The sequence below is a fragment of the Aulonocara sp. 'chitande type north' Nkhata Bay genome, linkage group LG16 (genome assembly GCF_057382095.1).
Source record: "Aulonocara sp. 'chitande type north' Nkhata Bay isolate Kocher_YH1m ecotype deep benthic linkage group LG16, A_spYH_male_GT1.1, whole genome shotgun sequence".
NCBI lineage: Eukaryota > Metazoa > Chordata > Actinopteri > Cichliformes > Cichlidae > Aulonocara > Aulonocara sp. 'chitande type north' Nkhata Bay.
Window position 1 is genome coordinate 39,357,295 of NC_141359.1, and position 27,678 is coordinate 39,384,972.

At 41.2% G+C, this 27,678-nt stretch overlaps 1 protein-coding gene across 1 annotated transcript; it reads right to left on the reverse strand.

The window, feature by feature from the left end:
* Positions 1-3,256: 3,256 nt before the first annotated feature.
* wnt10a (wingless-type MMTV integration site family, member 10a) lies at positions 3,257-26,671 on the reverse strand. Its single transcript, XM_086266270.1, has 5 exons — positions 26,431-26,671; positions 26,217-26,286; positions 24,347-24,612; positions 19,311-19,684; positions 3,257-5,685 (listed from the first exon to the last, which is right to left on the reverse strand). Exons 2-5 carry the CDS (start codon positions 26,276-26,278, stop codon positions 5,182-5,184), a joined length of 1,206 nt encoding a protein of 401 aa, XP_086122396.1. The 5' UTR covers positions 26,279-26,286; positions 26,431-26,671; the 3' UTR covers positions 3,257-5,181.
* Between the last annotated feature and the right edge of the window lie 1,007 nt (positions 26,672-27,678).

Genomic DNA, 27,678 nt, shown 5'->3' on the forward strand with positions numbered 1-27,678 from the left:
CACAGCAGTTACAAAAACATAGTTATAATTGTGGCCTTGCTGCTCGAAGTAATATGCAGAATTTTATTACAGTAGTTCGTTTACATTACGAGGCATCTGATCGAACAACGTCAATTAAGCAATTAGATTTGAAGTTGATGAATGTGTTTGCTCACAGTTTGATATGCAGAACATAACCAATCAGTCTTCTCGAAATGCATTATCCCCAGAAGTGGCAGAAAAACCTGTGCATTTCCCAACCAATGTTACGTAGGAAACCCAATATTTTCATTCACAGATGTTGATTTACAAGATTAAGCCCTGGTTTTGCCCAGTGAAGACAGATGTCACTTCCTGTTATTTATATGCATGGTGAGTATCCAGTTAGGCTTCATTGCAAAAGAACCTGACCTTTTTCTTGAAAACATAAGAGAATGTTTAAGAAGTGACATGCCAGTTCATGTCAAGGGATAATAACATAATAAATCTCATTCACCAGCATGATGTTGTTTCAGCTCAAATCTGCAGTCACTTTGGAACCTGCTCTCTATCAAAATAACAGCCACTGTTCAAATAAACTCAGCACACAAGCCCGGGCCTGGTGTTTCTGACGTTCACAAGCTCGAGCTATTCTCATGAAGATTAATGTTTTTCTCTCTCTCGCTCTTTTAGGTAATCTAATATCAAGCACGTGTTTACCAAGGATAATGATATATGTTTATGATATATCAAATACGATAAGGTTCTTACGTGTCCATTTTGCCACGCGTTTCTTTCCAAGTAACCTGAAACCATTAAAGCAAGAAGTAAGCATTTTGAATGTCTGTGTAATACTTCTCAGATACAATAGAGAGGATCAGCTGAACTTTGGCTTGGCTGCAACTAAAGCCTGCCGCAGCAGTTGGAGTTGGTTACTCAGCCGTGGCTTTAGGTTGTTGTGAACACATAATACTAGCATGCATACACCCACCCTGTCACTTGTCACGCATGCAAAAAGAAACACACATGCTTCCATAAACAAACACTCATGTGGCGTTCACACTGTGTCACTGCAAGAACACCGTCTCACATAAACTATTTATTGTGCAGCTTTTTTACCAGGCAGCACAATGTAAGAGGGACCATGCATGCTACACGTGCAGTTGGTGCTCCGGATAGCGAGAAGAGTTGTAGGTTTGGTTAAGAATAGAATCGCACGACTCTGAAACAGCACCGTTTTACTGCACATCTGTTTACTTTGAAAGTGTATCTCTTGCATTCTTACACTTGAGTTGGTGACTTCATCACTTCCCTTAGGGTGCAGAATATATAAGTGAGTCAGGACACTCAACAGGATTTCTCTCTGCACGCAAGCAGCAACTGGTAAGGGAGGGTCTACACTTGACCACAGACATGTGGTCTTATCTGTTCTGGGTATGTGTCAAGATTCCTGATAAAATGTCTAGTGCAGTATTAATGTAATTGTTGTAATTACAATTATGGTTTCAAATAAGGGTATTTTTTCTAGGCTTTATAAATAATGTAGAAAGAATTAAAATTTCTATGCACTTGCTCACAAAGCACTTGCTTTCTTTTCACAGAAACACATATTCACAGATTACATTTAACATAATGTTGAGTCAAATTAAAGGTATGTTTCTAGCCCTCTTTTGCCACTCAGATTTTCTTTACTTGTGTTTCAAATGCTAGGTCGCAACATTCAATGGACTTATATCAAAAACTGAATAGTGGCTACCAAAGATGAATTAAACTTAATAATATTTATGATGTGGAGGAAAGCCTGTATCAGTGTAAAGTGGTGGATGGATGAGTTGGCAAATATGGGACATCATGTGCATCCTAAAAGTAAATGTAGATAACACAGAAGAAAGAACCAAATGGGGTTTGAGGTGGTGCAAGCATTGTTACAGGACCAGAGTGAAGATGGAGCAGGTGTGGAGACCAGGAAGGCTTAGAGAGGCAGAATTTTAATCACCTGGGCAGAACACTAGCCACGGGTTTCTTGAATCTCTGTGAGAGGTCCTGGGTTCAAATCCCGGATGGGCCCCCAATTGTTTCAACTAGCTCCGAGGTCACAACAAAGAACAGAGACATGCTACCCATTGAATAGGGATTACCAAAGTTTTTTTTCTTTAAAAAATGTAATATTTACCATTATGTCCTTATTAGTGGGTAAAGCAGTGCATAGATGAGTTGTCAAGTCTATAGGACATGATGTACAAATGAGGCCCAGAGACTGCTGCAGGACCAGAATGAAGACGCAGCAGAAGTGGACACCAGGAAGGCCTAGAGAGATTTTAAATACCAGGGCAGGGCTCTAGCCAGGTGTTCTGCATTTTTAACCATCTCCTGAATCTCCACCCAGGAAACTCCTGCAACACAAAAACACATGTGCACATTGCAAACCTGCACAAAGGCCTGGGGCTGCAACAAACGAAGTTATTTAAAAGAAAACTCAGCAGATTTTCTTTTCCTGGCTCTGATCTTCAGAAAAATCACTGGAAAAAAAAAGTTTGAAATGATTTATGACCCCCCTCCCCCCCTACACCAGCACCAGCCATTACCAGAGGCTTCGTGTTGTCTGCTTGTCTAGCTGTGCATCTGTATGTGTCATTCTTGTGAATGCAGTATCTTAGGAATGCCTTGAAAGAATTTCTTTAATGCTCCCACAAGTTTTAACTTTTACATACTAGACTCTTAGAAATGCTGCTCTGTAACTTAACATGGTTTTCCACATTGTGACTGAGTTGCTTCCACTTTGATAAAACCACTTACAGTTGATCGTGGAAGTAGGGAAGAAATTTTACGAATGTGTAATCGGAGACCGACCGATTACAATAGCACGGATTGACTGAGATCTTCAGAATGACCCATTTTTCACAAATAACTACGTGTTTGATTTTTTCTGTCCTGTCTCTCTTCCCTAATTCGCAATCAGTCGGCGCAGATGGCCCCGCCCCTCCCTGTGCCTGGTTCTGCTCGAGGTTTTTTTCTGTTAAATGGGAGTTTTTCCTTCCCGCTGTCGCCAAAGTGCTTGCTCATAGGGGGTAATTTCATTGTTGGAGTTTTCTCTGTAGTATTGTAGGGTCTTGACCTTACAGTATAAAGAAAGATCTGATCATCAGGGGGATTATCGACTTTTCATGGAGCTGAAACTGAAGAAATAAAAATCCCTGACGCCTAACATACTGTAGCACTGAGTAAGCAAAGAATTCATCATCTTCAGCATGGTTCATGAAATAATAAACATTACATGTTTCTTTTCCCAAAATCCACTGTTTTCAGGTTCTTTATTATTCATCACATTAAAGCTTCTTTCATTATTATGGTCTGTCTTTATTGTCTTACAAATATTAAGTTATCCACAAAAATAAAATAACTTAGATAATAACCATATTAAAACATACAAATACACACATACATACATTTATGACATGAAAAAATGCATATTGCTGATATCTTCCCAGAGTTTTCCTGGACACAGTTAAGTATGTGCAAACTACTTATCAGGATCAAAATAAACTGTTACACTGGAAATATAATCCCAGATTTTTTTCTCTGCTTTCAACACAGAAATATATTTACTCAAAATAAATTACACTGTCTGATAAGGAGCCGTACTCATACAGGTTTCATGAAACCAAATATGATCTTATAAATGTGTACAGGCAGAAATCCATATCAATGTTCTTTTTTTCTTATAGATAGTTAGAAGTTGACATCAGAATATCCCTGTAGTACACATCAAAGAAGTGTGAAGTAGGTGAGTGTAGATATATTACACAAAGCTTACAGTGTTGCACACATTACATTGCATCACAAAACAGGAAACATTTGATTGATGACAGTTTTGGATGTTTATAGTGTGAGGAACTGGAGCGTGTTTGTGCGCACTCAGTTTCCTGAGGCACTTTAAAAATTATTGATGGTATTCGGTGCAGCATTATTCATTTTTATTTACAGTGCTGTTCAGATCATGTTGACGATGAAAACCGTTCTCGGTCCTCTTACATTACGTACCACACACAACACGGACCACACATTTTGGATGACATAAATCTGGAGCTGTGCGACATCTTCAAGGATTTCTGAATACCTCAAACGGTTTTCGAACAGGGACTATGAAATGAATCTTATAGTGTATAGACACGGTTCTTGGTCTGTCTGAAGCTTATTAGTGGAAACATTTACAGTATCTAGACAGCCACCATGAGAGAAAAGGAAGTGTTTTTTTGATACTTGGAGTCAGCGCCACCAATCCGGGTTTCAGATCACACTTTTGATCTTTAGACTTCAGCCACTCAAATTCATCGTTGCTGTTTCTAAAGAGGTCATTGTCGTGTTCTGCTCATGAAGGCAGCATTGCAATCAAATCAGTTCTACCTCTTTTTTAACATTTTTAACATTATTATTAGTGTTGGCAGGGGTAGTAACACTGACTTTCAGTTGAGCCAGACAATCATTCAACGTATTCCATGTGCAACATGATAGCTGCTATAAATAAATATGGAAAATTCTGAACTGTCCTTAAACAAGGTATAAAATCCTTCAGTGCCCCAGATATGTAAGTGCTTTGTCAAACTGTGTGCACTATGAGTCCTGACGTTTTGCCTCTACATGTAGCAGATAAAGACAAGGAGACAAGGTAAATAATAACCATGGCTGGATTTATGCTATGCTATAAGTGATGGTACTTGCAATTGAGGATCGAGGGACAACTTTTTGGTGTACGATCTGTTTCAGAAATATACTTGAGTTTAAGTTTTGTGCAGATCTTATGTTCCCCCTGCAAACTTTCTCTCTACTACTTACTTTAAACTTCCTCTTTGCTCACTTGACTCTCATGCAGCTCTGTGCCAGTCACAATATATTGAATTTATTTCAGATTTGTATCTTTAAATTACTATGTTCCTCGACCTCGTGATGAAGGCAGTATACATCCAAGGTCTTTGAGTTGTGGCACCTTTTCACATATGCTGCATGTGCACATTCTTTACCAACATACACTTCTATCTTTCTGCTGGCTCAACTGCTTCCCACTCTGTTCTTGCACATCTTCTCTGCAAAGAAAAACTGCAGTCCACCGCAAAAAAGAACGGGCACACAACTTATGGTCACGTCCCCATTTCAAAGTAATATTCTGGCTTAAAAAATGTCTCTTTCTCTCCGTTTTGTTTGTTTAGCCTTTTGGTGTGTGTTTCTTCATTTACAGACGCTGACCCACTCTGTTATCCGGCACTCTTCACAGACCACGTAGCAGCACCAGTGAAACTTGCAGTTGCAGCGTTCGCTTCGCGTCTGCTGCAGAATGTTGTGGCCCCTGCCGCAGCACAGACTCTCACAGTTGTCCATGCCCGGGCTGGTCTTGTTGCAGATCCGGCCCTGTGTGCCCGCTGAATCCGAGCCCAGGTCTCGCTCGCAAAAATCTGGTGACTTTTCAAAGTAGACTAGTTCGTTGATGCTGGGTCGCCGCCGATGGTGATGGTGATTGTGCTGATGATGGTGATGATGGTTGTTGTGATGGGAGTGGTCCAGCTGTCCAGTGTTCCGGTTGTGAGCCTTGATAAGCGTGGCAATGTGGAAGCGTTCTTTGAGGATTGAACCCACCACCCGGAACTCTGGAGTGACCTGCCAGCAGGTTTTCAGCTGGCAGCTCCCCGAGGTCCCATGGCACTTGCATTTCCTTCTCATGTGGTCGAGCACCACCTGGGAAAAACGCAGAGAAAAGGAGAGAGAGTAGGATGGAGTGAGGAAGGAAGCAGAGGCGAGGAAAAGAGCAGAGAGAAGAAAAAAAGAAGATTAACACCTGCCTCGATTACTGGTTTTGTTTTAAGGTTAACATATACAGATGAAGGGTGTTGCTGTACTGACTTTATTTCACCATGCAAGCCACTGTCCTAGTAATGAAATGAAATGCTTGAAGGAACATTGGCTCCATACTGAAGAATCCAGGTGGTCTGACTCTCAGTATGTTGTTAAATATGCTGCTATCAAATAACACACATGGATGCAGGTATCACCCAAACAGATAGCGCTGTCATTATTCATCTTTTGGCATCAGGTAGAGACTCTGAGCATAACCCACATGTAGCTGCACATTAGGCATCAGAGCATAACACTATTTACATATTTTCACTTTAATAGTTTAAGGCTGTCCAATGGAACTGCACGGACATCAGCAGCTAGATCTGCTCATTGAGCAGGCCCTGATACAGTATACGAAAACACTGCACTACTACACTGCACACAATTTAATTCTTACATTAAGCCTCAAAGAATGTTTATGGAGTCTACAATCCAAATCTGCACACATAAACAAACAAAATATCCCGTTATAGCGAACGGTGCGGGATCTGCGTACACATATATCACTCATGACAAACCCTCGGTGCATCTCAGTGCGTGTGTGTGTGTGTGTGTGTGTGTGTGTGCACGTGAATGTTTATCAGTCATCACCAGCCCTAAACTTTAAGATCCAATTACCAACAGGAACACCAGGCCACCCAGAGTACTGACAGATGATACTGCTGCCACCCCTATCAACACACTGGCGCAGGCTGGACACTCGCACAATTAAAGACATGCTACACATGTGCTAGCAATAAGGGTGCTTATTCTCTCATACACATGAAAAAACAAGAACTTCACCCACACTTGTTCACTTTAGGTGGAATCAGACAAAAATCAATACATGGCTTCAGAAAAGGTGTTTGTGGCTATTTGTCTATATTCACATTTTTATGTATGTGGTGAAAAGCCTGAGCTGTTCCTCTGCTTTTGTATTGTTAAGCTCTGTTTTTTGTGTTTGTAAATTTTATGGTAAAACTACCATCTAATCTTTTAAAGAGGAAAAATAGAAAGTACAGAAAAAACATGAGATAAACCTTTATTGAGCTTTTTAAGTCTTAAAATCTTGTTACCTACCAAAATTGGCCAATTAGGATGGAAGCCAAAAATCAAATACCCAGTCGTCTGTTTTATGCAGAGGTAGCAGGACCAATTTGTAAACGTCGTAATGTTTTGAGGGTTTTTGTGTGTGTGTGCAGCACACTGTTTCATGCTGTGCTTTGTGGGTTTCCGACTTGAGCTAACATTGCCAAGTAAAGGCGTGAGTCATCTGTTCATGACAAACATGTGAAATGCACATGAAAAGAAAACCCTCGTGTTTGCCACCGAGGCAAAGTTCAAAGGTGACCAGTAATATTAAAAACATGAGTAACGGCACAAACACATCAGGATGTGATGCATCCGTTTAAAGCTGCAAAATCCTACATATAGTGTTTGAAAATACATGTTTATGTTTGGAGATATGTTTTTCTGCCATCACTCAAGCTTGCCAGTAATGAGTCTTTTAAGTGGAGAAAATTAAACGTTGGAGGCACCGATACTACACTTTAAAGCCATTTAGATGCTATATTATAACAATCGTGCAAAAGAATGCAAAATATTTTAACCTTGCCCATCACTGTATGTTCATAATGTGCTACAATAACAGAAAGTGACTTAGGAGTGTGCTTTTTGGATAAACATGGTTACACTGTCATTGGGAGTGTTGAAAGGAAAGTTTCAAGACGCTGTGATCAGTGGCGAGGAGACGCTGTACTAGACGCTGTACGGCTTTATGATAAACAACACTATAATTGCTCAAGCGGCACTTGCACTGAGTTCACATTGTAACTTCTGGCTCAGTTTTTACATGAGGCCAGAGGCAACCCCAGAATCACAAACGTGCTGGCCTTAAACACACAGCAAAGTCTGTAATCATGAAACGCTCCAACCCACTTAAACCTTAAAGAGACAAACTGACCTAGGAGTCATAATTGCATCCACATTGCTACTGTTTGATGGTATATTCACAGCAGGACAGAGCTTTCAAAGAACAGTAAAACAACAAAACAACCAGCTTAAAGAGAAAGTTTCTTTCTCAATATGAGATATTGTTGCCGGAGAAGAACAGCAGAATCCCTAAAAACATCTTTCATGTTTATCAGAGTGGAGAAATTCACATAAAAGAAAATCTTTTCTTGAGATGCTCAGTGCATATGGAGATTAGCGTGCTGTGCATAATCAGTCAGTTGCACAGCACGACTGGCTTCCATATCTAAATTTCAAAGTGCAACAAAGCAAATCCACACAGAGAGCTGCAGAAGTGAAATCAGCACAGCACGCTCCTCCTCGGGAGAAGGCTGATGATACGAACGCTCAAAGAGTCAGAAGAGTGAGGAACTCTGCAGAAATGGGCCACAGATTTCTAGGCTTCTGTGAATGAATTCTGATGCATCACTAAAGACAGCATCAACGTTTGCTTTTCACATCCATGAGCAGCATGCATTCGACCCATCGCTGCACGGTCACAATCATACCCTAACTTTTAGAACTAAAGGGCATCTTGCAAAGGTTTCGTATCAGCCATGTACCCGTGATTTCCTCGATGGCACCTGTTGCCAAACTTTCATTTTGATCTCAACAGTCGCCGGGTCACAGTCACGGTTGAGATGACTGTTAAACATAAATAAAACAGAACTGAACAGATATGTGAAGACCGAGGCTGGCACATGGACAGTTCCTGTAACGACAACACTGAACATCTCTAAGACAACATTTTGAACCTTGCTCTTACGCTGGTTAAAAGGCAAGTAGGTGTTTCAAGTCTTCCACTCACTTTTTTCCAAACTACAAATACTCTGATAACTCAGACCGATGCAGCAATATTAACTTTGCAGTTTTTGTTTTGCTTTTGGTTTCTGATATAAAGTGAGAAAGCAGCCAAACAGATTTGCAAGAGATTTCGATACTTGGTGTCCAAATTTTTGCTGCATTTCTGCTGCATCTTGCAACATTTGGCTAGATTCACAGGGAAGCGTCTTTCTTTCCATTTAAATTTTAACACATCTGTCAAAGCAGCATCAAAGGAATAATGTCTGAGTTCTTGTTCAGGGTGTATTTATTCTTTAAACACGAGGCATGGTGCACACCCTGTCGTCTGACTGGGTAAAGTTTGAAAAAAGCCTCAACAAAAGAAAATAACTGCTGGTGAAAAGTGATTGATGTGTGTGGGAGATGTAAGATATTCTTCTGACGTGCAGATGAAAGGCACGTACGAGGTAACATGAAATCAGTGTGACGCTGGTTCATCTGATCATCAGAGGAGCACTGGTAAAGGACATTTTATGCAAGTAGAAATAAAGACGAGGGCACCCGAGTGAGTTATTTTACCCAGATGAATGACATTACCTTTAATAATACGACATCTTTGTCACATCTAATAATTGCTGTGGCTTCACTGAGCGCTAACTCCTCTTTTTCACGAAGGATGAATTGACAGATGACGAACAGAAAAAAAAGTCAACAACATTCACTTGTTGACTTCATCTATTTATAGAAGAAGCTGGTCTAAAATGAGGTTTTGTGTTGGTAACCGTTCTAACATAATGAGCTCCCCCTGTCCCTCTTCATTTATCAACATATTAAGTGTACTTTTCCAGATCTAGATGGCTCCAAGAATGAGGCTGTTTTGATTAATGACCAGATGAAAGGTTGTTATTTTTTCCTTTTGGTTTCTTGTTGCTCCTACTCATCTGTCCCTTGGGGCAATTACACTGCGCAACAAAGGAGACACAGACAAGTAACACAGAAAAATGTAAGAATATATATCAGTATATTTAGTTAGATGATGGGCGCTACATTTTCATTTGAAAAGGCCAAACTTTTGTTGACACCACTCTGGCAGTCTGATAGTTTGGAAACAATAATGCACACACTTGTGTTCACTGCCCGAGTCGGTCTTACCGGTTACCGTTTGTCCTTCCCTGGTTTGTCACGCTAATCACTTAACCCTTCTCTGAAAGAAAACAAAGTTACCGGCATTGGCTAACAGCTGTTTATTTAACATGAATACCAAATATGTTGCTGACCTTGTTGCTCCTGCACGCAGCTCTACACTACCTGTGCAGGAAACATGCACAGCAGACATAGATGGTCATGTGCAGTAATATTGTGTTTTCACTGTGTACCGAGATTACATTTGAAATGTTGATTAAATTATTTTTTTATGTGTCATTGTAGATGTAAAAATCTTTGATCGTGAAAATGAACCCCGAGGGCATTTAGGGCCCGTGGAGGAAGGAATGTGAGGTAAATTCAGAGGTGAAGGGTGGAGAGAGGAAAAGAGGCTGACAGGAGGAGATGAGCCAAAGGATTAGATACACAAAGGCTGTTTGAGAGAGAAGTGTGCGTGGGTGTTATCACAAATCGCCTGCCTATCAGCCGTATAGATTAGATTGTGGTCAGCAGTATCAAACCTGTCAGCAGGGAGTGTCTTGGCAACGAGAGATGGACATACACACAGCTTGAGTGACACTTACTTCTGTTAGTGTGCTCAGGTACTGCAGCCAGAGTTTGGGAAGAATAAAAAAGGACAATGTGTTAAACAAATAAAACAGCTGCCGGCTTTTAGAGAAAACAAGAAATCTTAATTTGCGGCTCACTCCGTTCTTGGGTCTTAAATCCTTGTAACGCATTTGATGAAGAATAGTTATCTGCATTAAACATTATCCTTTCAAAGCACTGGAGTAAGAATTTATTAATAAATGCCATTTTATGACTAATGCTTTGGTTTACCCAGCACATACACAACAGACTTCTTCAAAGTGGACCACAGTTAGGGACAAACATCTGGCAGGTTTTAATTGGCTAGAGAGACAGGCATCTATAAAATAACCCCAGACAGAGATCAAATACAGCATGTTGGTGGCAGACCAGGACCGTAGGCTACATAACACAGTAGACTGGGGGAAAGTACAAGCAGACTACTGTGCAACGAGCACGGGTGGATGAAGTAAAGTAGAGATCAAAGAGCGCCTGAGTATGGGTCAGAGTGCATTAATTAATAGAACGAGTATTTTAGGCACTTTATGCGTTTAACTGGAAAACAAAAAAAGGGCACTAACAGGCAGTGATGGCTGCCATTCATATACATGCATGTGGTGTGGGAGTGGGGGGGAGATGGGGGTTTCTCTTCTAGCTATCACAGGGAGATGGTAGGGTCCACCGTGGACAACTTACCAGTCTGTTACTATTAATATTGTTAGTATTATTACACATTTGCTTATTTAATGACTCGTGTTGTGTTACAAAAAAAAGAAGTACGTCATGTGTCAAGTGAATTTTTACCTGTGTGCTTAACAAACCTCTGTATGTAATTGGAGGGTTTTTTTTTTTTCATAGAGCACATAATGAGGCACTTTTCCATTTCTTGCGTGCACTTGCCCTTGGCAGCTCTCTCATAACACACGCTGTGATCCAGGATCGCAGTATGCTAAAGGTAAAAGTATTACCACACTCCTTTTAGCCTAATGTTACAGCAGGATTGTCATCCTTAGTCAATACTGACTCATCTGTAATAAAACAATTGGTGAACAGCTCAGGGAAAGTCCTGCAGCTCGACACAAAGTAACATTGTCTTAGTTTGTCTGTGAGTATAAGTTCCGTCTTTTTTTTATCAGTCTTCATCTACTTTAAAAAACAATTTCTGCAATATTCTAATAACACAACTCGGTCATAAAAATGATATTCCCTGTTTCGTTGGGTGCTTTGAATTTAATCGGTGGCCGATCCTCGTGTCATCACCACCGACTGTATTTGGGAAAATCCTAATCTAACGTCTGCGTGTCCCACCGTCGACCCAGTTAAGTGGATAAACAGCAGACTAGTCTGCATGCTGCCTTGTGTTTGTCAGTTCAAAGAAAACCTACTAAAGGACTTTTAAAGCCAAGCAGCAAGCCGGAGCGATATCAAAGCACACAAACAAATCCCACAGCAACACATTAAACCCAGACATCACTTTAAACAAATCAAACGCCTCGCTTCAAAAGAACAGTTAAGCGTATGCAGACAAACACACACGCAACCACGCAGACGCAGTGACATGCTTTTCCATATCTGCGCTCCACAGACCGCGTGTGAATTTGCAGCTGTATGTACAGCGTTTACTCTCTGTTAGCTGCAGACGCTGTCCACAGCTACTTATTTAGAGACTCTAATAAAATGTTATTACCAGCATAAGCACTTCCACCTGTTGAACTATGGAGCGTTTGCCTCCTTGTGCACTTTTGTGTGTATCTGTGTGTACGCATGCTTATGCATACATGCCACAGAGTGTGTGTTAGGTCAGACGGTACTGTCAGGACTCAGGAATGCCCCGCCTTCCTCTGATGATATGGCGTCTGAGGATTGCAGGGCTAATCTTTCTATTTTTGATCACACACACGCACGCACACGTGTGGTTTCAGAGTCCATTAACACAACTGGCTTCCAAAGAACAGATCATCATCGCTCCAGGGTTATATTAGCCGTGAAGAGATGTAAGAGTCCCACTTTAGCTGGTTGGGATGATTCTCCAAGGGTTGCTGCTCAGATTCATAATGACTTAATTATGACTTTGATAAATCTTACAGGAGCTTCGGTGCCCCGCTGAAGGAGCGTCATGCCTTGAAATTCACAAAGTAAGTCTTCAATTGCCCGGAAACATCAACACTACAAAATAATACTGAATACTGGCTTATTGAATCTAATTACATGCAGTTTTCTTTGCCAGAGTGTTACTTAACAATACAATGCACTTCTCTGTGTCCTCCTACTCTTGGGCTAACAGTGTGGGTAGATGCCAAAACTCCCCATCTCTTCAGTATATTGCACCATCTTTGCTAAGCCATTTCCAATTTTTGAGCAATCCCATTAGATCTGAAGGATTTGACTTAAGTCCCTCTTACAAACACACCTATTTATCCCGTCATAACCTGACATGCTCGCAAATACGGGTGATGAAGGGTACCTGCAATTTTATTCTTACTTCAAAGCCAAAACTGCAGTGTTGCACCCCGTCACGTAGTGCTGCACTTGCTGCAAGCTCACCTGCGTCCATGAAATACCAGAGACACAAGTGCTATCATGAACACAACTTTATTATGATTTAGTCATGGCAAGCGTTCAAATGTTTACCAATGTTTAAGTGCGAGTTGCCAGTTGCACATGCTCGAAAAGGGGTTGAAGAGGAGTTGAAACGTATAGTTTACTCCCGGTAAAGCAACACACCATCTCGTCTTACTCCCCTGAAGTCAGGCCCTGATGGTAAATTGTAATTATGAAGAAGATGTTTGCCAGTAACTCAGCAGACTGTTACATAGCCAGCATTGTCACCACCTGCCTAATGAACAGGCAGGATTCAACAGCACCTCGAAATGGCTCTAAGCTCTGCAACACGAACACAAGAACGTGTGCCAAGCATTTGTTTTGAGGTGTGCTGTTTAAATGATTGATAAGAACGCTGTGAGTCTGCCAAGAAATGTACTTTGGGATGATGAGTTTCCATGTCATAAACTCTTAAAACATGTCGCCGGCCTTTTAAAAGCGCTCTTATAACGGCTGAACGGGAGTTTGTTTGTTTAACTGGAGAAAGCCAGAGGAACAAACAAAGGGAGGGACTGTGCTTGAGGGGCTGGAGAGGCTGGTTCTGTAATAATTGTTATGTAGTATTTATTTATTTAAATCTCTTATTTTAATTAAATTAAAGCTTGTGCGCATACGTAAAGTGTACTCTGATATTTCTGCAGCAAGGCCTGTTGCAAAGAGGTTGGAGGAGGCAGTGCAGGAGAGGGGGAAGAGGGGAGGGAAGGAAGGGCGAATCTCTTTCTACTTTCCGCCCTGGTGTTTGAAGTCTAAAATCTTTTGCAGGGTTTTAAACATCTGTTTCCAAACTGCCAGCAGCCACTAATTAGGGCTAAAAACAAGACGGGACGTCGTGAGAACCTTGGGGTGGGCATGAGGCGACATGCACACCCCGCTAAAAACCACCGCATTCCTCTGCTAACAGACTGCTGCTCTGAAAGAGGGGAGTCGGGCAGGGGGTGGAAGGAGGTGAAGTGGTGATGGCGGGTAGGTGGGAGCAAAAGACACGCAGAGAAGGGTGGCCATTATTTTGAGGAGGCCCCACCTGTCAGTACTTTCTGTTTGATTCTAGGAGCTGTGTGTGTGTGTTGCGAGGGTTTTATTGCACCTATCAGTATTTCACAGTACCACCTCTGTGATGACTCATAAATTTGTCCTCTGTTACTCCCTGTCTTTTTCCTAACCTTACCCTCTGCTCCACCTCCTCTCTTGGTTTCCCTTTCTCTCTGATCTTTGCCTTTTTTCCAGCACAGGACGGCCTCTGTGTCTCATCACTTAAGCAGTTATTGCAACCCAACAAGTTGGTGAGACCCTTTGAGAAGCCCCTGTAGTTGGGGTGGGTTTGATATTTGAAGACTAGTTTTAAGAATATTTACCATAAAAGTATCCACTGAGCAAGTTTTGCAATCTCAAAATCCTCCCACTCCAGTCCAACTAATAGTTTTTGTTTTCAGTTTTGGATAACCAGATGTACCAGATTAGCCAACAGTAAACGATTTTTACTCCAACGAGGTCATGTGACAAAAAGGAAACCAATAAACAGAATTTCAAAATACCCTCCTTTAAACACTAAACTGTAAAGGAAATGAAAGTGTATGTTGCCAGTTATAGGTTGTTTTTCTTTGAGCTGTTGTTGCTGTTCTCACCTGCAAGATGAAAGTGTGGCTGATAAACTCGTTTTTAATCTTTTTGTTTGTTTCTTTAAAAAAAACAAATTAAGGTTACGCCAAATGTATAATAAAAAAGCGCTGTATATAAGGCTAATGAAGTCACTGGTATCTGTGTCAGTCATCACGTCAGTCAAAGGAGATTATCTAGAGTCAACAGTTGGTGACAATGATATCCGATATATCGTCAGGTGTCATTGTAAAAAAAATGATAAAGTTGATTTGCACCAACAAACAAAGGAAAAGGGAAATAACGTGTAATCGCTTCAATATCTTTTACTAAAAAAAAATTTATTTTTCAAAACAGTTACACAATGGCTTAATGTTTTCACTTGTCCTACCTGAAATTAAATCTTTATTATTGAAACGGTTATCTATTATTATGTTTCCTAGCAACAAATGTTGGAAACAAGTTATGCAAAGCTAGCAAATGGAAAATGCATGTATGGGACGTTCGCTAGTTACTGAATTATCTCTGCTACTTAGCTAACAGCCTGTGTAACAAATATATTGTTTATTTGTCAAACTTTCATGTTTTAGATTTTAAAAAATCCTAATATTAGTCACAGATCATCCAAATAAATACAAAATGCACTTTTTAAATGATGATTTCCTTTATTAATGCAAAAGTATGAAAAAGTAACTGCGCCGCTTGTTAAATCATGAATTAACTGTGATTAACCACATTTTTAGAACGCTAAGTTCAATTTAAGTGCCACACCCAGACCCGACTACTGCCAGACCTGCTGAATCAAGAAATCATTTAAACCACTAGAACCTGTCTGACAAAGTAAAGTAGGCTCAAAGTTACAGAGCCATTTGTAAAGCTTTGCGACTGCAGTGAACCACGGTGAGAGCCATCACCCACACATGGAGAAAACTTGGAAGAGTGGTAAACCTTCACAGGAGTGACCGGCCTGCCAAATATACTCCAAGAGCACAGCGACGACTCATCCAGTGCATCACAAAGAGCCCAGAACAACATCTAAAAAAACTGCAGGCCTCACTTGGCTCAGTTAAGGTCAAAGGTCACGATTAAATAATAAGAAACGGCATCCATGGGAGAGTTTCAGATGTTTAAATCAAATATCAGAAAAGTGATTTAATTGATTGTTGCTGGTGCCGGATGAGCTGGTCTAAAGATTTCAGAATCTGGTGATCTACTGGGATGTTCCCACAAAACCATGACAACGAGTTACAGAGAACGTCTCAAAAAGACTAAATATTCAGTGAGGAGCAGTTTTTCTGTGTCACAATGCCTTGTTGATGCCAGCGGTCAGAGACAAATGCTCAGTCTGCTTTGAGCTGATAGCAGATAAATAACTGCTTGCTACAATTAAGAAGAGCAGCAGACGTCCACACGGATGCTACTCATGTCAGCTAAGAACAGGCTACAATTTGCACGGCCTCACCAAAAATGATATCAGAAGGCGAGAAAAACATTAACTACTCTGAGAGCCTTGATTTTTGCTGTGAGATTTACATGGTAGGCTCAAAATCTGGTGTAAAAAACATGATCCATCTCACACTGTATCAACAGTTCAGGCTGCTGCTGATGGTGCGATCACATGGCGCGTAACTTCTTGTCACGCTTTGGGCACCTTCCTGCCACATGAGCATAGTTTAAATTCCAAACCTACCTGAGTGTTGTTGCTGACCACGCCCATCCCAGTATGACCATCTTCTGATGGCTACTTCAAGCCAGAAAACGCAACACGTCACAAAGATTCAATCGTATCAAACTGCTTCACTGTACTCAAAGTCACCAGATCCCAGTCCAACAGAGCACATTTAGGATGTGGTGAAAAGAAGAGTCCCATCATGGATGTGCAGCACAAAATCTGACGCTGTCTTCTTAATATCAACCAAAATCTCGGGGGAAGGTTTCCATCTGTGCCTCGAAGAATTCAGGCAGATCTGAAGGCAAAAGAGGGCCTGACTCAGCACTAACACGTTGCCAGTGAGTTTACTGTATGTGCTATAAATGCAACTTTTTAAAGCCCATTAGTTTGCTCTCGTTAGCACATAGAAGAACTCCAAACCACAGCTCACAGGAACAGATTTCCCTGAATGAAGAAATGAATACACAGCAAATGATTGACAGAAAAGAAAGACAACCTGGAACGTGCTGCAATAACACGGCGCACGATTCAGTTTTCTACCTCAAAATAATTAAAAGCAACATGCACGCAATGAAACATGCACAAAAGAAAAATGAATCACTGTTTCATTACTCATTTCACTTCAGCCCCCGCTTCTGTTTACTCACATTTCCACCGTACTGACTGGAGGTTATGTCACCTTATCACTCTTTCTACTACAGGGAGGCCAGCTGTTGTTGAGTTCGGCTTACGCACTCCACATTTGTGTTTTGTCTGCATAATCAAGGAAACCAGAAGTAAACTGATGAAAAGATACAGGCCCAAATTACTCTGGAGGAAATGGGGAACAATGAGCAATTTACGCCCGCTTCTCGTCTCTGCTGCCCTCGCAGTACTGGACGTTGCTTATCACGGTCATTTACATCTTTCTATTCCATCGTTTGAAACCCAATCAAAATTTTCAAAGTTTTGAAAATACAGGTGCTTTTCATTTAGTGTATTGTGCTGTGTCCTAAATACCCCAAATACGCCGAACGCTGTACTGTAAACCACACAATCAGTGACGTGCTGTGATTTGGATGATTGCTGCTTTGGATGACATCCTGACTGATCTGACGCTAATTAAAATGAGCAGCAGGATATGAGGCCCATTTTAACAAAGCAGTTCATCTGGGCTGACAGCTCGCCCTCGACCGGCGAAGACGACCGGCTTGATGGTGAAGTTGTTTTTTCTCTGAAGAGACGATTCTTCAGTCAAGTTGTCCTACTGAACCGTTTAGACACGGTGTTTCAAGTAATGTGCTAATAATTAGGACAAATATGTCAAAACCATTCAAGCTCGTGCTACTTTTACCCTTAATAACAAAATAACACAGTTATTTTCATCACTTTCACAACACGCCATAAATTTAAGTTTCAGTTAAGCTTACACTAAACCTTACAAATGTGTGTTAGGCATAAAGTAGAATTCATAAAGTGCGCTTCAAAAGTTGCTTCTGAATTCTAACATCAAACATCAAACACTGAGAGTCACTTTTTGTTAGACAAGGTTAGTGTGGGACAAAGACAATAAACTTTAAAAGTATTTGTCTTGATGCTCACTCAGTTATCCAGATAAGTAAATCCCAAAAGGTTGATTCTGTTCATCTGGATGTTTTCGGTGGGAGAAACGATTCGTCGCTCATCCAAGTGACCATAAAAGGTCAGTTAGTCCCATAACATGACTAGGGCTGCCACGATTAGTCGACTAGTCACGATTACGTCGACGACTGATTTAATAGTCGACACGTCGTTTGAAGCTTTGTAAGATCACAAAAGACGCAGGAATAAGTAGTAGGATTTAAAGGTGTAATAACGGACTGAAACAGAAGATGGCAGCACTGCATGTACAAGGATGCCAGCTGCCGTTAAACCCCGAAGAAGAAGAAACTGTCCCAGAATTCATACCGCGACCCATCGCGGCCCTGCTCAGTTTATCAAGACACCGCATATTTTCAAAAGCGCTCCGACGTTTTCGGAGACGTCTGTTACCCACTAGCTCGATAGCTAGCCGGGGGCTAGGCTCACTAGAGCCGTGAGAACACCGGACTCCCGGCTTCAAACCCACCGCCGTCTTTCGCTACTCAGGTTAAACATGATATATGAGTCACTTAGATAACTTAAAACTGTTATTGTTTGGCTTTTTTCAGTATTTTATTTGTTCCTGAGTAAATCGGTTTGGCTGAGATTAAAGTTATAGTTTTTACACAGCTGAATAAACGTCAAGCAGACAGCTGATTATCAGAAGTGTGAGATGCTCGAGAATTTACTCCGGTGTCCTGTTATATTTTAGATAGCAAGGAGTTTATTAAACTTCACCGAAACAATCTGCAAATTTTATTAAAATTTAATAAACTATCATCTTGTCTTTATTTTTACATGTTGGACTATTTGCATATTAATAACTGACCTCACAGCTCATTGTTCCTTCAGTGGTGCTGGTTTCAGTGATTGTGCAAATGTCCTGTTTATAAGAGTGAAACCTGCAGTCAGCTAAGACTGAAGAAGTCACCTGGTGATGATGATGATGATGAAACTTTTCTCCCACTGAAAACGTCCCGATGAACAGAATCAACCTTCTGAGATTTAAAAGTAGTTTTTATGAGATTCTACTGGTTCTACTGCTTAGTTGAGCATCATCCATGCTTTTGAGTTGACGTCCCCTGTGACCATACAATCTAATATAACTATGTTAAAGCTTGATAACTGTTTACTTTTACTCTTATTGCTTATTTTACCAGTTCTCTAAATCTTTAGACGTTATTGAGGAAGGACTCAATTGCAATGACCACATGAACCTAAACCTCACATAATGCAGTATGAAACACTTCTGAATCACAACCCCTGACCCTCTAAAACGTTCATAACAGCTGAAAACACTGTCATTTTTGATAAACTGATACAGGACAGAAGCGGATGTGTAGTATCTACAATCGGCCCTTTGAGCTTATTTTTTTTTCATTTGTTCTGTCGTAAATTGTGTGTCTGATGTTAAAATATTTTAATGTAGTACAACAAAATAGCAGCAGTTATGCAAACGTGGGGAAAAAAGACCCACAAACACACACTTTTCACTCACCTGTCTCCCAACTTTATTATTATGCAACCTCATACGAGCGTGGATGTCTTTGTAGGTCTCACGGGCATCCAGGAAATCCCGTGAGAACTTCTCTCCGAATTCCACGTCAGGGCTGCAGCCGCCCCACTCCCACGAGTCTTGGGGCCCTGGCAGGTCAGCCGGGAAGTGCTCCATAACACCGTGCACCATACCCTTCCCTCGCTGGATGGCCTCGACTTGCAAGCGGTGGAGTTTGATACGGAAAGCCTCCTCGTCCCCTCGTCGCTTCTCGTCACAGCCACATGCTTTCAGTTTGCCCATGGAGCAGGCGTTGGCCACCGCGTGCACCACTCCCGCTGCTGCAATGGCATACGCAAAGGCACTCTCTCGAAAACCTGCAGGTAGAGGGGCAGCATAGTCATGTTGTTTTAAGCTAATGTGAAAGTAAAAGGTAATAAGAAGTGTCAGAACCAGGAAACACTTTGGAAGTGGAAAGATGTTTTCATTTAAAATGCCAGATGGACTGTATGCTCTCAAATGGTGCTCAGTGTTTTACTGCTGTGTGTGAAGTAACATAAGAATCATCAGTTCTTACAAAGATTAACCGGAGGACCATGTCAGTGGCTATAGAGGCAAGTGTTTCACTTTGAGACAGAGTTGACAAACTTTGAGAATTTCTAATAACTCTTAAGCAGAATACATCATCATATATGTGGAACCAAAGTGAAATGAGAAAACTGCTGGCTAAAAGAGCGATAGAGAAGTGAAATGTGCAGTGACTGATCATTTATATGACTAAGATACCAATTCAAAGCTTTACTTGTTGTACATTTTTGATTTTTATAAATACCCCACAGTTGTATTTCAGTTACAGTGTTACACGACATTTACATGCTCAAAGTTTCCTCATTTCGAGATTGAGAGCACATTTACATTTTGCTTTCTTTATTTTATGCATCATAAATAACACGCAGAGCTTTTTCTTTTTTACATGCACACACGCACAGGCCGAGACTCAGAGCGGAGGAAACATCTGGGACAATAACAATTCAGTGTTCCAAACTTCGCAGGCTCCACCACTCCCATCAGAGGACCCACGGGGTACTCGCACACTGTGACTAAATAGAGCTGTGACTCCTTCCTGTGACAACCTCCACGACCACACACACACACACACACGTACTCCATCCGTGGATCTTTCACCCAGCTGTAGCTAAAATCTTGCTCTTGTTAAGGATAGCTTGACTCCATGGATTAGCTCCACAGAAGATTACAGATCTTTTACCTCCAGGTCCGTGAGGTCATTCCAGCAACTTCTCTCACCTACAAACTTGAGGCGACTGGGCCAAGCTCCCTGTCAGTCCTTCATACTGCTCCCTTATTGGATTATTTTTAGCCATTGTTCTTAACCATGGTTAGACGACTTTTTCAGTTATTGTGTTTATTATGCTTTGTAACCGGGTTCTTTTTAAAATGTGCAATATAAGTAAAATTGACTTATTAACTGTTAACCCGGCTGTTACTAGTCTTTGAATTTGGGCTGATTGCTGGCTGTACTTTGATCTTTGCTTTTGTCGTTTCCTCTATTTGGATGACAACTCGCCACCAAATGAGCTGTACATGTGTTTAACTTAGAGAGGCTCATTATGCCGTACCGCAGCTTTCACCTTGTAATCATTTTAAATTTACTCAAAAGGAACTAATCCATGTAAAGGAGGCAGATGAATGACTGTGTGCGTGTAATATCCACGTATGACATTAGAGTTAAATGCATCCCTTTTTTTCTTCATGACGTAACTCGCATGCAGCACATGTAAGAGTGTATCTGACGACGACTGACCTGTAAATCATAAGACTGCTGTTATAGCAGCCTCTCCTTACACTTACACACACACGTGCACTGGACGTACGCTAAAAAAAAGAGAAAGAAATCCATATCTAATTGTGGAATCCGTGAATACCGAAGGATAAAGTGTGACAGAATCATTTGCACTCCTGCCCTCTATAGTGTTTATTGTTAGATCTCAGCTTACTGCCTGTCAAGGTACCCTCAGGTTGTATAAAAGCAGCCCCACCGGCTACGGTTATAATGGAAACTTGTAAAGAAAACATGAAAAGAAACCACTTAGGGGTTTATAGCACTGAGCTCGAAGGGGAAATGATTCAGGCTGCTTGTTGGAGTCAAATAAAAAAAGCTTTTAACTGGATCTGCCCCTTTAAGCAGGGTTTGAAGTTACTTCCTTATTAATAAATTTGAAAATAAAACCCTGATTAATTTGTTTTAGTGAGATATGGTGTAAGAGTTTACACTTTTGTTGCTGTATGCATAGAAATATTTGCCTTTGCACAATAAATGCTGTTCTCATGATAGTCAGAGGGAGTCCAGTAACAATGTTTCTAAAACTTAAAAGGACGTTTTCAGGATATTGTCATATTCTGAATGATGACTGTGCTTCCAACTACAGTAGATGTTCACATGGCTCTTCTAACTGAAATAACGTCTCCACCGGTGGTAACATCCTCCTCAATAGCTCAGTGAGCTGAGGCTGGCTGAGAAGCTGATAGTCATCATCCTTACAAGCTGCCAACTGGAGGCAGTAAAAACAAGCTATAAACACCTTGTGAGCAAACTGCTGATATTGGGCAATCCTCATTTTTCACATGGCCGATATCCTTTAATCTCTGTTTTCACTCTGCTTTGACTCTTAAGAGGAAATGCATGTGATCTACTGATATCATACAGTAATACATAATAGCTTCCTTAATATTTAACATGTAAATAGGAGCAATTATACTTTTGAATACACCCCAGAAATAAATGCACACACTCCAAAATTGTACCGTCTATAAATAATTTGACTCACTGACTCACAATCAGAGCCCCCAACCTTCCTCCACCCCCACCCAACCACCTTGACCCACACTGAGCAGGAGAGGAGCGCAGCATGGCACTTAAGCACATCCTCATACTTAGAAAGCCCGTTTTAGCTCTTGACCAATCTAACAAATAATTCACCGGCTGTGGCACGCCCGGCTGAACTGATGGCAGAGGAAGTGGCAAAATGAATTAAAGATTCAAAGGAAACTGTCACTTTGTGTTACAGAAACCGACTAAACAGGTTTGTGCTTTTGCCTCGGAGAGTTGGGAAAGTGCTGAGAGCAAATTCACAAGCACTTGCACTGGCAAGGGAAGAAAAAGCATTAGGAGTAGCCCAGCCAGGGAACACAGAGACATGGCGACAGAGAACGAGATGGCAAAAGAAATGCAGAAAGGCACAGAAAGAGAGGGAACAATTCTCCTATTTCTGTCCATCTCCGTCCTGCTGGGCCCTCCCTTTAGCCTAGTTTTTAATGCGGGCTAAATGGGAATGAACATAGACCCGTAAAAGTTATCGAGAAACCATCAGCAGACAGGATTCGAGCACCATCCGATGCAGTGACACCAGAATAAATATTAAAATGTAGAGCACCTGATAATCTATTCAAAAACCTGTTTAGAACGTCACATGTAGGATTTGAGAAAGCCCTGCAAACGTAGCCGAGTAAGCGAGTTTTCCAGTTGGAAGTACTTTCTTCAATTCTGAGCTTTTAACACCACAGATAAACTTGTTGCTGCACTACATGATGTGGGAAGAAAATACCAGTTTGGTACACACGAGCCTCGAGTGAGAGCGTATTTGAGTTTTTTCAGGAGGAGCTGCACTGAATACATGCACTCACCTTCTGTATAATCCACCTCTGAAAACATCCCTTATTCAAAGCATTCATGCTTACAGTAACTGCACGCAATGATGGCTGCAGCGTGTCAACTTGTATCCATTTTTTAGCTTGCGTGGAGAGGATCGTATCAACATGTAACAGATGAATCACACGATTTAAAGAGCTTGTTTATGTCAGTGGTTTGGAGTTTCTGCACCCGAGGCAAACCAGGGATGCCAGACAACGAGCAACTGCCTCTGCCAATAATGACAAACAGCTTTTCAATGAGTCAGTTAGGAGTGAAAGCAAGACCAGAGGTGAGAAAGTATTTACTGTAGCTAAAATTATTATATATTTTGTGTTATTTCATGGCAGTGATAGGATATAGTCCTCAGTGAGGGTTACAAACCAGGGTTTTTCTTGCAGAGATGGTAGGAATTTTTTTATGATAGGTAAGGTCATCATTAGTGTCTCAGAGAAACGTTCTTTGGGAAATTTTAAAAAAGCCAGTTTTTCACGCTTGTCTTGAAAGACTTTCACTAAAAACTCACAAAGCTAAGCCAAAGCAATACACGTGAGCATCTCAACCAATTTTCTGCAACTCCTAAGATGAAAGTAAAATCGAAGGCCAGCTAAACTGAAGACTCAAACTACCAACCGCACTGTGTGTTGCATCTATCCAGGTGCTCAGGCTACTAAGAAATTGATGCCTTTTCCAGTCAATAACCTGCGATGACACCATCTGAAGGCTTCCCAACTCTAAAGCTCCTCTTTCATCCTTTGTGGCTGACTTGCAAAGCTCCAAGCCCTACAAAGCGTCAAGGAAAAATGATATGCATGAGGCTTGGTAATCTGAAGGTGACTAACTGCTTTTGAAGTTGCCTGCTCTTTTGAATGGGTTATTGAGAAGCTTCAGCGAGGTGGTTAGAAAGCAGATACCAGTCTGCTAGGAACGAGAGATAACTAGAGATAACCTGTTCATTTGGAGGACTTGTTTCCGAGTTAACATTGATGAATTATAACTACGTGGAAAATAATCTCTTTTTATAATCTTGTTTGAGGAAATATATTAACTTTTGTTTGGGAGCTTTTGTATCTCTGTGGCAGCTAATCTTTCTAAACCCATCCTTTCAAGGTACTTCATTGAAGTGCAGTTGAGGAGGAAACCACAGTCTGACCCAAGAGCAAACTTATACCTGGTAACCTGTGGTGACATTTCACCTTCATAGTTCACTAAAAGAAGCTTTTAAACTCATTCACCCGCTTTAGACAATACTGTGTGGTAAATTTTGTGTAATTCATATATTGGGACTTTTAAAAGTTTATTTTTTAAGTAGAAAAATTGGGTTAAAACTGACCTCTTTTGAAGACTATGCTGTCGTAGGGTATTTTGTTTCTAGTCTCCAGGCTGGAGCAGTTCCAGCGGTGCCCTCTGAACTGGTGCTGGCACTCATGGATGGCAATCTGGATTCCCTGGATTGCTGAAGCCGTCACGTCTGGGTTACGCATGCACACCTCCAGCTGGCGCCTTGTCAAACCTGGCAGTGTCAGACACACCGTGTTGGCATTCAGGATTGGGTCGATGTTGGGGAGCTTCAGGCCCAAGATTTCATTGGAGTCTACCCTGCACGGAGCAAGTTTAGATCAGGTTACTGACAAGATAGATGTGCAAGTCAAATCTTCTGTCTTTTCTGTGTACTGATGTTAGTCTCCGAAGGTTCGTTATAGCGAGACTCGTAAGTTTTCTTTTAATGTTCCTCTGGTGTCACCTCGACACCCACTTTCCATTGCACCCTGCCATGACTTGTTGGTCCCTGGTTTAACCGATTCCTGTAAAACCCCCAAAATACACAAATGTGTGTGCTATGTGGTAGCGCTGATAAAAACATCTCCAGATGCTGGTGGTTTCGGAGGGGAACTGTACTCTTTAATCTGTTAGTATGTTCTACTTTTCAGATTGATTCACTTTATGATTGTGCATCTGTTTTGCCATTGGTTTAAATAAAAGTAATATTTAAAAAAATGATTAAGCCTTTAAAGTCTTTAAAAATGTGCATACTTAACTCAGGATGTTTTTATTGCAGCACAATGAATTAAGGCAAAAATAAAAACCTACGTACCTGCCACATAAAATAACCAGAGGAAATACTTTAGCACATAAATTGTTATTAGCAGTAAGGTGTGTCTCTGCACTCAACTGTCTCAGCTTCTGTTTCAGGTTAATCGTGTGAACAGCAATAATTCAGCTGACAGCCTCTAAAGCGCGTTTGTGCTCCACAGACGAACAGTAACAGCAGCAATAAGAAAAACACACGATGCGCTCCTGATGACTGAAAGCTGTCCTGCTTTTCTTTTCATGATCTTTACAGGCAAAACACAGGTTTGTGTGTGCCGCACATGCAGCCAGCCAACAAACAGCCACGCGCACTCCCAGATGCACACGCAAATACAGGTGTGGGGAAGAGACAGCATTTACACACACACTCTGCTTATAGTCTCGTAAACACGTGGGACCTGCGAGAGTGTCTTCTGCAAAACTTCTCCACGAAGCAAAGAGAAGAAAAAGTCGTCAGTGTTGGAACACACACACACACACACACACACACACACACACACACACACACACACACACACACACACACACACACACACACACACACACACACACACACACACACACAGTGTGCCGCTTATCTAAGCAAAGTAGCTTTGGAGCGATTAAAAAAAACAATCAATCAATCAATAAAACAACTTGCCACTGCATGTTATTCATTTGCATGTTACACTTTCAGTGTCGGATTGCTTTTTGTGGCTTTGCAATTCCAGTTTGACTTCTGTTGGTACCTGTTGTGTTTCTGGCTCTGAGAGTAAAGAGCAGCACAAGTTCAAAAGCTGCCTTTCCAAATTTTACAGCTGGAACCAGCATGTGGGCAAAAGTGTTCAAGATAATAAAGAATAAATAGAAATAAAAAAGAAAGCACACAACTGTTTACACTTCATTATATTTATATTTTAGGCGCAGACAACCTGTCAGTGAAACATTTAGCTGAATGAATGAAATACAAATTTTACGTCGATAAATAAATCTGACATCTCACAACACCCTGTTAACAGATTTTTAAGTTCAAATAAGGAGGCTCGATGAAAGATGTTCTTTAATTGCGTTAAAACAGCAGCTTGACTTAAAGTTTTAGTAGAATTACTGCATTCCGTATTAATTTCACTCACCTTTTATCCAAGAGACAGATAGCCACCAGGACGCATGTCATTCTCAGGACCGAGTTTTCCATGTTTGTGTCTTGCAATAAAAAATGTTCACAAAAAGTTGTCAAAATTAAGAGTTTGGTTTAAACTAATTCCAGTATTTCGCCACAAAGTTTAAAAACGGGGTAAAAGGCTCCGGCTGAAGAATTGAACTCTGGACTTGACAGCTCCGACTAACCTGAATCCAGATGCGCCAGCCAGCGGCGGGAGACTCATTCAAGAAAAGTTTCATCAACCTCCCAACTTAATGAATGAAGCGGGGGGTTGTTACAAGTCTGAGGAAAAGTCCGTGTTTAACCTCTCAAACGCATCCGTTCTCATGCCGGTATCTCCGCCGACAAGGCTCTGGTGTAACATCCGAGACAGACGACTGAACCTATATAGGCGCTCCAAGTGAAGTCTGCTGGAGTAGCGCACAGATAGTCCTCTAAACTGCTGCACTTAGCGCTTCGCCAGCCCACTTTTTTTGCGTCACTCAGGGAGTAGGAGAGCGCCGAGGGAGGTCAAGTGCCTCGTTAAAACAGGATAGAGATCCTTCTAGATAAGAAAACCGAAACACTTAGCCCGCGCCCTCTGAGGAGCGGTGCTGAGGATGAGGATGGGGGATGAAGAGGAAAGTCGCGCAAAACCGAAACTTTCTTTTGCGTTTGATTTAGTGGGTTGCTTAGATGATTGTGAAAGACGATGATGAATTTGATTAAGAAGTGGACAAAGAGGAAAAAAGAATGTTAAAGCTGAAGGTGTTTATGAGCTCTAAGGGAATATCCAAACCTCATGAATTATTTTTATTTTTATTTATTTAAAAAAAACATTATTTATAATGAGATTTATAATCAGTCCCGTAACTTACCACTGACCCACTATTTCAAAAAATTAGTCCATGACTCATTTCAGACTCGTGGTTGAAGGGCTGCTCCACTGAGTCCACGTCCGTGAAATTACGCAGACATATTGAGAAAACAGTCCAACATTAAGGCAATAGTACCTGAGATATATTTCCATGTATAAGCGCTGTGGGTAAAGCCCCACAAAGCCTACTGCACTTTCTATAATGCAACCAGCAGCATAATTGTTTCTAGCTATAAACTGAATGCACTTTGCTCCATATACAGGATGGAGGTGGCTTTCAGATCGAAAAGATTGAAGCAAAGCGCCTTAAATCTGCATTTTTCTGTTGACCAACAGGGGGCACCTCTTCTAGTTGCAAAAGGAAGTCGGATTTCTTAAAAGCCCGTGGAAAAACCATCCAGCTGTTCCCCTGATGTGTGGAACAGCTGGTGTAACAGTTACCTGATAGGTTTTAGGGTCTGGTGATGGTGATGGTCAGTGTCACTGTTTAGAACGGGTAGAATCTCGAGGTCAGTTCTTCAAACTCAGAAACCAGTAAAGTCACAACCACTCCTGCTGACGTCATCAGGGCGGACAG